Source organism: Nicotiana sylvestris, chromosome 3, assembly GCF_000393655.2.
Source record: "Nicotiana sylvestris chromosome 3, ASM39365v2, whole genome shotgun sequence".
NCBI classification, from domain to species: Eukaryota; Viridiplantae; Streptophyta; class Magnoliopsida; order Solanales; family Solanaceae; genus Nicotiana; species Nicotiana sylvestris.
Window position 1 is genome coordinate 202,271,757 of NC_091059.1, and position 12,050 is coordinate 202,283,806.

General features: G+C 34.8%; 1 protein-coding gene across 1 annotated transcript; it reads right to left on the reverse strand.

Annotated features, from left to right (window-relative positions):
- Positions 1–8,009: 8,009 nt before the first annotated feature.
- LOC104239741 (early nodulin-like protein 5) lies at positions 8,010–9,356 on the reverse strand. Its single transcript, XM_009794463.2, has 2 exons — positions 9,105–9,356; positions 8,010–8,507 (listed from the first exon to the last, which is right to left on the reverse strand). The coding sequence occupies exons 1-2, from the start codon at positions 9,283–9,285 to the stop codon at positions 8,164–8,166; spliced, it is 525 nt and encodes a 174-aa protein (XP_009792765.1). The 5' UTR covers positions 9,286–9,356; the 3' UTR covers positions 8,010–8,163.
- Positions 9,357–12,050: the final 2,694 nt, after the last annotated feature.

Here is a 12,050-nt window from a genome sequence, read left to right on the forward strand (position 1 = left end):
TGGTTGCAGCTTAGTCTGATCTTCCACACCAGAAAGGAAATAATCTTGATTTGTGTCGTCAGCTATTAAATAATATTTGTGTCAAAGATGGGAGACAATAAACAAGAAGAATCTACATCAAGTGTCAACAATACGTCATCATTGACATCTTCGCTTATGACAAGAATTGTGTCAAATGCGAAATTTGCGGTAGAAATTTTTGACGGCTCAGGACATTTTGGGATGTGGCAAGACGAGGTTCTAGATGCCCTTTTTCAACAAGGGCTAGATCTTGCCATTGAGGAAAAAAGACCAGATGTTATTGGAGAAGAAGATTGGAGAATTATCAATCATGTTGCTTGCGGTACCATTTGATCCTACCTTGCTAGAGAGCAGAAATATCCATACATAAAGAAAACTTCTGTAGGTAAATTATGGAAAGCACTGGAGGATAAAATTTTGAAGAAAAACAGTCAAAATAAATTTTACATGAAGAAGAGACTGTTTCGCTTCACCTATGTTTCTAGTACCACGATGAATGAACATATCACCAGTTTCAATAAGTTGGTCACAGATTTGCAAAATATAAATGCAACTTTTGATGATGGTGACTTAGCCTTGATGTTGTTGGGGTCACTTCCTGATGAGTACGAGCACCTTGAAACTACTCTACTCCATGAGAATGACGAAATTTCTCTTAGAGAAGTTTGTTCGTCTTTGTACAGCTATGAACAAAGAAAGGGAGAAAAACAGAAGGGCGGAAAAGGAGAAACACTGATTGTGAGGGGTCGTCCTCAAAATCAAACAAGGACAAATAAAGGAAGATCCAACTCAAGATCTAGACCCAGCAAAGATGAATGTGCCTTTTGTCGAGAAAAGGGGCACTGGAAGAAAGACAGTCCGAAGTTGAAGAATAAGGCCAAACATAACAATGGAAAGGCCATTATGGATTCAAATGTAGCTGATGGTGATGATTCAGACTTCTCATTAGTTACAACAGAGCCATCAACATCATCAGACATATGGTAGATGGACTCGGCTTGTAGCTATCATATGTGTCCCAACACGGACTGGTTCGTGGATTTTCAAGAAGGAGAATATGGAGTTGTCCGCACAGCGGATAACAGCCCTCTTACCTCATATAGCATTGGTTAAATATGATTAAGGAACCATGATGGAATGATCAAAATATTACCAGATGTTTGATATGTACCGGGTTTGAAGAAAAATCTCATCTCTGTGGGAGCCCTAGAATCAAAAGGGTTCAAAATCATTGCAGAAAATGGAGTGATGAGAGTATGCTCTGGTGCACTAGTGGTAATGAAGGCCAATCAGAAGAATAACAACATGTACCGTTATCGCGGTAGTACAGTTATTGGGACAGTGACAGTAACATCCAGTGACAAAAAAGAGGCAGAAGCAACCAGGCTATGACACATGCGCTTGGGACATGCTGGAGGAAAATCCTTGAAAACTCTATCAGATCAAGGATTGTTAAAAGGATTAAAGGCTTGCAACTTGGAGTTTTGCGGGCATTGTTCAAAGGGAAATAGACAAGGGTTAAATTTGGTACAAAGGTCCATAATACTAAGGGCATTTTGGATTATGTACACTCTGATGTTTGGGGTCCTTCCAAAACACCTTCATTGGGTGGGAAGCACTATTTTATAACCTTTGTTGATGATTTTTCCCGAAACGTGTGGGTGAATTAAATGAAGAGCAAAGATGAAGTGTTGGGAATTTTTCTCAAATGGAATATGATGGTAGAGAATCAAACAGGCAGGAGGATCAAGTGTATTCACACGGATAATAGAGGTGAATACAAAAATAATCATTTCAATAAGGTTTGTGAAAATGATGGCATCGTCCGACACTTCACTGTCAGATATATACCACAACAAAATTGAGTGGCAGAACGTATGAACCGGACCTTGCTGGAGAAGGTACGGTGTATGTTGTCCAATGCTGGCTTGGACGAAGAATTTTGGGCTGAGGCAATTACATATGTATCACACCTCATTAATCGCTTACTATCTGCTGATATTGATGGCAAGACACCATTTCAAAAAATGGTATGGAAAACTTGTTGTAGATTATGACTCTTTGCACGTGTTTGGCTTAACTGCATATTATCATGTGACAACGTCAAAATTGGATCCAAGGGCAAAGAAGGCTATTTTTATGGGGATTACTTCTGGAGTCAAAGGATATCGCTTATGGTGTCCTATGACAAAGAAAGTAATATTCCGCAGGGATGTTACCTTTGATGAATCTGCTATGGTAAATAAGGTAACAGAAGATACCAAACAAAATGAGGGTGCTTCTAAGCAGGTAGAGTTTGAGGGAAAATTTATTTTTCCTACACAAGAAGCAGAGGAGGAAACAAATGAAGATTATCCTCTGGAAGAAGAGCCAGTAGAGAGGGAGATTCCAACTCAAGAACCTCAACAACAACTTGAATCAATTGCAACTAGCAGGCCAAAAAGGACAATAACAAAACATGTTCGTCTTATAGAGACGGTTACTTATGACGCATCAATTGTAGCTGATGATGTTCCTACCATTTATAAAGACGCAGTCCAAAGTTCAGAAGAAGATAAGTGGAGGATTGCCATGAATGATGAAATACAGTCCCTTCATCAGAATCATATATGGATATTGGCCAATCTCCCGAAGGGAAAGAAAGCAATTGGGTGCAAATGGATATTTGCAAAGAAAGAAGGATTTCCTAACCAAGAAGATGTTTGCTACAAAGCATGATTGGTGGCCAAAGGATATGATCAAAAGGAGGGAATTGATTACAATGAAGTATTTTCTCCAGTTATAAAACATTCCTCCATTAGAATTATGTTGGCTTTGGTAGCACAGTTGGATTTGGAACTATTTCAGATGGAGGTAAAAACTGCATTTTTACATGAAAACTTGGTGGAGGAAATCTACATGACTCAGCCAGAAGGATTTAAAGTTGTTGGAAAGGAAAATATGGTGTGCAAACTTGAAAATCGTTGTATGGATTGAAACAATCTTCTAGACAATGGTACAAACGATTTGACAAGTTTATGTTGCGGCAAGGGTACAAGAGAAGCAAGTACGATCATTGTGTGTTTTTCGCAAGCTTAAAGATGATTCTTTTATATATCTTCTCCTATATGTTGATGATATATTGATAGCTTCCAAGAATTCGGAAGAAATTGATAAGTTGAAGATTCAACTGAAGAAGGAGTTCAAGATGAAGGATCTGGGTGAGGCAAAGAAAATTCTTGGCATGGAGATAATAAGAGATAGACGTTGAAAGAAACTCTGTTTATCTCAGAAAGAATATTTGAAAAGAGTACAACAACATTTTGGTATAGATGAAAAGACTAAGCCAGTTAGTACTCCACTTGCTTCCCATTTTAAGCTAAGTACTACTATGTCGCCAAAGGATGAAACTGAACGAGAGTATATGTCAAAGGTACCATACGCAAATGATGTTGGTAGCTTGATGTATGAAATGGTCTGTACGAGGCCTGGCATTTCACAAGCTGTTGGAGTTATTAGCAGATATATGCATAATCCAGGAAAGGAGCATTGACAAGCTATGAAGCGGATTCAATGGTATATTCATAATACTGTAGATGTTGGGTTAGTTTTTTAGCACGAAGGCAATCAATCTACAGTTGGATATTGTGACTCAGATTTTGTGGGTGATCTGGACAAACAAAGATCAACTATGTGTTATACGTTTACTTTTGCAAAGGCACCAGTTAGTTGGAAGTCTATTTTGCAGTCAACAGTTGCTTTGTCTACAACAGAGGCAGAGTACATGGCTATTACAGAGGCTGTGAAGGAGGCAATTTGGCTTCAAGGATTGCTAAAAGAGCTTGGTATTGGACAAAAAAGTATCACAATTTTTTGTAATAATCAAAGTGCTATTCAATTAGCGAAGAACCAAGTTTATCATGTAAGGACGAAGCACATTGATGTTCGGCATCATTTCGTACGAGAAATCATAGAAGAAGGTGGAGTCACGGTGAAGAAAATTCATACTACGGAGAATTCTGCTGATATGCTGACAAAGGTGGTGACTGCAGTCAAGCTTCAACATTGTTTGGATTTGATCAACATTGTTGAACACTAAAGATTGAAGGTGAAGACACAACCAAAATTTCTTATTGAGAGAAAATTGAAGATGTGGAATTTTGTCAAGGTGAAGATTTGTTGAAAATGTCAAAAGTCTCACATCGGTGTGTGACATATTTGGTTGGGATTTTTTCCCTATGAAAGAAGGCCTAATGTTTAGGATTTAAACACACCTCTCATTTGCCTTCTTATCTTCTTAAGGCATTTGTATCTTCTCTCTTTAGTATTATTTCACTTGTATATTGGAGTGGAATAAGATATTGGTTGTGTCCGAGGAAGTAGGCAAAATTGGCTGAACCTCGTAAATTCTGGTATTCCTTTTATTGTTACTTTATTGTCTTATTTATTATTTGGTGGCTGTCATAATTTTTGGTATAGTAATTGTGACTCATTCACACTATATATATTTGACTTCCGCAACAGGCTCGACATCCAAGGAAGGAGAAGATCAAATGGAGAAGATGATCCGGTAATTGCAATGTCGGGTCTAAGGAATTTGTACGAGAATTTTTTGGTTTTTTAACGATTTCTTCAACAGTTTGAGACATGCGGCAGAGTTCGGCCATGGTGTTGGAACTTGGAACTGAAGCGCCACAGAACCCTAACTTAGCTAATTAGGTTGAGGTTCTGAAAGGGAAACCTTATAATTCTACCACAAATAATTCTCACACACAATAGAAAAGGACAATTAGGTTACGTGTATATCATTAATCTAATAGATCTGATTTGCATAAAAGTACTATGCAATACATTACATTGCACCTAAGTAGCTGTATTTGTAATTTTACAGCTGCAAGGCCCGTTATTTTTTTGCAACAATAAATATACACCCGGTATATAACATTATACACTTACTATAATATTGTATCATGTTATACACAAAATTAAATTTTATCTCCTGCTAACTTCAACTCACGAAAAACATACCAAATAGTTTAAATTTTCACCAATTAGCTTTAAGTGTTAACAACAACAACAACATATACAGTACTATCCCACATCAAATGACATTCTCATCGAACTTCAATCATCAATTTGTCAAACATTTCAATACATCAAAAAACTCAGGTTATGAAATTTTCAAGCTTTAAGAAACCCCAACAATAGAGTTTTTAACTTCCACTTTAATTCATCCAACAATATTTAAATTTTTGATGATAAAGATGAATATTAATCTCAAATCAGTTTCTAACATATAGATCTTTTTAATATCTTGTTAAAAGGTGAAAGAAGTTTTAAATTATATATATAATAGGCTAAATTAGGTATAGAAAGAGAAATTTACACAAAATACAACGTAACTTATTTAAAACTTATTTATATAAGGTACAACTACTTTAAAAAAATTACATACATACAATTTATTTTAAAATCTACAACTTTTCATATCCCAACTATCTCTTTCTTCTCTCATTTAAAACATATCCTTATATATCTATCTTTAGATTCTCTCTCACCTAAAACGTATCTATTCGTATTAATTTTTTCTCAATTTCTCCATTAACGGATTCGAATATATTCCGATGTCCCAAGCCTCTTTCCTATTATTAGAATGTATCTAATGCATATTATTAATATGGTATATAGTATATAGTATATTATATAGTATAAGCTTATTTGAAAATGGTATATAAGTATACAATACAACAGACGTTCATTGTATAATATCACTTTAGTTTATCTGATGTATACAATAAGAAAAAATCTGATGTATACTACTAATAAATGTCGTATACAATATATGATATAATATAAACTAATATGACATTGGTATACTTATACAATACAATATAATTTTTAATCTATATTATCAGTTTAGTTTATCTGATATATACTATTAATAAATATAGTATACAATAAATTATATAATATAATTGGTAAATATAATATACAATACATCATACCTTTATGATATAATGTCATGTTTTTTACAAATTAATTTTTTTAATATTAAATTTTACATGATATATGTTAATTATGATGTATATCTTGTTCTTTTTTTGGGTAGTTTATTTGAAGAACATTTCTCTTACTTGAGAAGGAGAATTGGATAAAGAACGGATTGTTTGTTGAGAATAGGAAAATACATATGAAAAGGCTATGGAGAGTTTTTCATATTTAGTTACCATTTTATAGGAATTGCGATGGAGAATTTTTCAGGACCAATTGATTTTATTAAATATCTTTCATATTCAGTTTCCTCATTTATAGGAAGCTACTGTATTTAAGAGCTATCACTTTTATTGTATAAGTTGTAGAATATGTTAATTACTTTATACAGTCAAACCTCCTTGTAACGGCCTCATTTGTTTCGAATATTTTTGAATGTTATAGCGACGTGTTGTTATAGAGAACATAAATTATAACATAGAATGAAATTTGGTTCACATAAAAATTTGACTTTTATAGTGAATGGTTGTTATATACGCTGTTATAGAGAGATCGACTGTAGTGGTAGATTATATAATATTTTATGATTTTTATGTATTTATGAAAACTTTTCCCCAAAAAAATCTCTACTTTGATGTTAAGCCCAATTAATTATATGGGCTTCGGCAGTGTACCACAAGAACATGAACAAGCAAATTTCTTGGCCCAAGATTTTCTTTTAGCATAAAGTTTTATGCATTAGTGGTGAAAGAAAATTACATATCAGGTCATTTGAAAGGTAATTGCTCTATTTTTACGAATTTACATTCATTGATAATATAATGTTATTTATATATACCATCAATGCAATTTAACCTTATCATTTATAAAATATTAATAATCAATGTTATTAATCTGCAATTGTCTTTTAAATGACCTGATTGTAAAAATATATCAAAATATATTGATAGATTGTTTAGAAAAATCTTTACAATTTTCTAATATATATAACTTAAATCATTTTTCTTTTACGAAGAAGTGGACATTCATGATATCACTTTGGCTGACCAAAAATATTCAGCACAATACTTTGCAAAACTTAACTAATCATAGTCTTGAGATTCAGACATAGTCGTATTGATGCTCTCATAATTGATTGCAGCTATCACATAAGACTAGACAAATTAGGGTGATGTTATTTAAAAAAGTCTAATCCGAGCAAAATAATTATTCCATACATCAAAGTGGCAAGTTCAAAGAGTCGCCGATTATCTATTAAAAAACCTAATTGGTCTCGCCCTTGCATCACACTACATAACCTAATTTTAAAACAAATGGCAATCTTCAGGATTTAAAAACTAAATAAAAATAGTTCCTAAGAATGAAACCAGAAACACCATAACATGCCAAAGTTTTATGCATTAGTGGTGTAATTACATCATCGTGTCATTTAAAAAGTAATGGGTCTATTTTTTATGAATTTACATTACATGTGTTGATAGTGTAATAAGTTATTTATACCATCAATACAACTTAACCTAATATAACAAATTACTTATCATTTATAAAATATTATCGGTCAATGTTATTAAGTAAAATTATCTCTAATTACGACCTGATTGTATAAATATGTCAAAACATACTGGTAGATTTTATTTAAAAAAAAATTACATTTTTTTTAGTATATATAACTTAAATTATTTTTCTTTTATGAAGATGTGGACATTCACGATATCACTTTGGGCGACAAAAATAAATATTCAGTACAATACTTTGCAAAACTTAATTAGTCATAGTATCGTAAATGCATACGCTAATTTCAACTAGCTTGAAATTCAGATATAGTCGTATCGATGCTCTCATAATTAGTTGCAATAAGTATTCCTTCATCTTTAACCAGAAGTTTCGTATTCGAACCCTGGGTATTGAGTCGCCTTTAATGTGGGATTTTCTGACGCAAATCCGGATTAGTCGGGCCTCAATGTGGGTACCGAATACCGGGTGAGAAATCAAAAAGACTAGAGAAAGGGCGATTGTTATGTAAAAAAATCCAAACCGAGCAAAATAATTATTCCAAACATCAAAGTAGCAAGTTCAAAGAGACGATGATAATTTTCTAATATCCTAACTAGTCTCGCCCTAAAATCACACTACATAACCCTAAAACAAATGATAATCTTCAGGATTTCTAAACTAAATAAAAATAGCTCCAAAGAATGAAACCAGAAACACCATAACATGACTTGGAGAAGCAACAACGTTAGCCAACTGAGTTGCACCACTTTTAGTCGGTGTTCCACCAGTAGTCTGATTAGAAACTTGAGGTGGGGTTTCTGGTTTTTCTAATACTTTGACTATCATTTTCATACCCCTGTCGCAGTGTCCTGATACTCCACTGATGAAGTAGAACAAGCCGGGTCGGTCCAATTTGTAGATGGATGTTCCATTGTTGGAGAAGAAGATTGGATGTGCTGACTTGCACTTCTCGTACTCTGCTTCAGTCACCACCAACACCGAGTCCTTATTGTACTCAAACCCTACACATATATAGAAACCCACAGAAGTAATGGATAATTAATGTCTCCATATGGACAATGACATTTTGATTATATATTGACAGTGTAAATATATTGAAAGGACTGTGTCCGCGCACCCACTATGAAAATTTCCTTTAAAAAAAAATTATATGTACTTTGAAATTATTTTAACAAATATAGTTTGTACGGAGTAACATTGTACAATCAAGTTGACCATCGGACTAGGAGTCAATGTAAGTGGTGTTATATATCCTATGCTATACATATTACTACTAGTAACTCTTATTTTTTCCTTTTTTGTTGACGAAATGGTGTCAAATGAAACCGCTTCGTATAATAACATATTGCTATGGTGACAAAAAAAAAATAGATTGATAATGGAAACTATCAAAAAACTGCGACTACTGACAGCAGAGTGTTGGTACAGCCACTACGAAAATTTGAAATATATTTATAACTCTGAAACTATTTCCACACAAAAAAAAATGTGGGTACGATTGTCACTGTATCTACTAAGTAAAAATGTTGGATGTCTCATTTTTGGGTAAGCATATTAAAGTTCAATAATATATAGTGGCAAGATGAAGATGTACTTACTTAAGGTGTCATTAACCTTGAACCTATTCTTGGCAGCCCACTCGTTGTATACTTGATCATCTTTTGCTTGAGGGACAACCCATCCTTTGTCACCACCAACAGTGAATTCAGTAGAAAGAGCAGTGAAGAAATGAAGTGAAAAGACGAAGACCAAGTAGAGAAAAGCTTTAGAGGAAGTCATGATTTTTTTGGACTAGAAAGAAGGGAGCCCTTAATTGTATATATGCTGTGTTGTGAGTTGTGAAATGAATAGCGAAGAAATGAAGATAACAATATTGTGATACGATTGATTGTTTAAAAAGGAGAATTTGTTTCGAAGTTGGTTAAGCTTTTGAGTGTGGGGGAGTGTTATTAGCAAAGAGTTGTGGAGAATTTTGAGGTGCATGTATTGTGGCATCAGTTGAGGAGTAGTTCTTCGTTTGACTCGGTATTACTGTTTTTCAAACTTAAATCCAAGGCGGTGAAAATAATTTTTTCACGTGATCATTATCAAGCTAAGTTATTCGTAAAAAAATAGGGAGAGAGAATTTTTCGAATCCAAATTTGGCTACAATTGCAGTTAGGGGTGGCAAAAAGCCGGGGTGTGAAAGGGGCGGTTGGGCCGGATATGGACGAGTTAAGAAAGGGTAATGCAAAAAACGGATAAATTATTCGATCGCGTGATCATTATCAAGCTAAGTTATTCGTAAAAAAATAGGGAGAGAGAATTTTTCGAATCCAAGTTTGGCTACAATTGCAGTTAGGGGTGGCAAAAGGCCGGGGTGGCAAAAGGGGCGGTTGGGCCGGATATGGACGAGTTAAAAAAGGGTAATGCAAAAAACAGATAAATTATCCGATCTGATCTATATTTAATATGGATAAAAAACGGGTTAACCGGCGGATAATATGGAATATCTATATTATCCATGACTTCATGATCACTTTTGGGAGATTTCTAGTCTCCTAAACTTGAGGCTAGCTCCAATTTGAGGTTTTACAAATGTAAATATTCAAACCCATTAGTTATCCATTTTCTAAGTAGATGATATGGTTCTTTATCCATATTTGATATGTTTTAAATAATTTATTGTCCGATCTATTTTTAATGGATAATATAGGTGGATAACTGTTCTTTTAATCATTTTGCCACCACTAATTGCAGTCAATTATTGGTGGGGAAAAAATGTAGTCAATTTTTTAATAAGAACCTTTTTATTTTATTGTTCGGTCATATTAGCAGAAAATGCATGGTTACAAACAAGGATGAATAAATATTCTTGTATACGGTCGAAACGGGGCTCATCTATTGCATGACAGATCGAGGCTGAAACTTGATGGGCTAAAGATCGACCTTGGATTATAACGAACCAAGGTATGAAGTTAAAGCATGCGTCTTCAAGATCATCGAGCCCGTAGCTCCAGAGCCGGCCCCAACTCCAATCAAGATCAAGAAAAAATTATCGGACCAAATAACGGAAGGCCGAAATATCTGTAACCAGTCGGATAACACGGCAGGAATCTCGGCACGTATCAACGATAGACCAACTAATTAGCAAATCATGAGATTTCTTATCTTTTGTAGAATTGTATCTAAAGTAGGACTCCCCTACTATATAAAAGGGGTCTGATTATTTGTAATGGACATTGTAATATGCATCAAAAGGCAATACACTATTATTTCTAGTTCTCATTATCTTGTTATTCTGTTCTGACATTGATTGAGGTGCTTTCTGACTCGAGGGTGATCAACCTTCAAGGCTAACACTGTTAAACTTATGTGGTTTCCATTCACTTTTCTGTCATTGATTTCAATAATAATCTATTTTCTCAATTTGTATCAAATTATATTACATATCCTTAAAACCGCGTATAAATTCAATCGTTATCCAATTTTGAGGGTAAACAATTTGGAGCCCACCGTGGGGATAAAGATAATAGTGGTTATTTGATATGAATTGCCATAACACATGCTATTTTTCACTTGTTCTTTGAAGTGTCTTTGATTTCAGGATTAAGCTCAAAATATCAAACTCACAATTAGCACCTCTACCTACTAACGGTGAGTCTGGTCACCATGGTGAAAACAATAACATAGCGCCCGGTAACGAGGTACCACTCGTTAATCCCATCAAAATTCCAATTGCGGACCCGTTGGACGCTAATTCGCATGTGGCTATCAACACATGCCTCCCTATTGACCCCTAGAATAGAATCTGTGGTGGAGCCCGGTCAACAGCACAGAATACTCAAAACAACGAAGGAGAAGGGGTCAATCTACGGATAATTTTCAAAATATTGCAGGTTCAACAGGCGGCAATAGCTCAATTACAACACCAAAGACGCGAACCGAGCAGGATTAAGCCCGACCCATCTCGTGAGATCACTCGCAGAGAGGAACCGATCATGGAAAGATCAAATGGGAACGAGTCAGGTAACAACCCCGAAATCATAAAACTGCTCGAGGAACTGACAAAACAAATAGAATCAGGGAAAATAAAATCGAAGCAAACGACAAAAAGGTGGAAACCTACAATTCTAGGATCGACCAGATCCAGGGAGCGCCTCCAATATTGAAAGGTTTAGATTCCAAGAAGTTTGTGCAGAAGCCTTTCCCTCCGAGCGCGGCCCCGAAGTTGATCCCTAAAAAATTTCACATGCTCGAGATTTCTATGTACATCGGAACGACTGACCCAAATGAGCATATCATTTTATACACATGCATCATCAAAGGAAACGACTTGGAGGATGATGCGATCGAGTTTGTCTTACTGAATAAATTCAGAGAAACCTTGTCAAAGGGAGCCATGATATGGTATCACAACATACCCCCTAATTCTATTTACTTATTTGTTATGCTTGCAGACTATTTTGTGAAAACACACGCTGGGCTATCAAGGTCGAAACCAGGAAATCAGACCTATTCAAAGTAAGGCAAAAAGACAATGAAATAATCAGAGAGTTCGTATC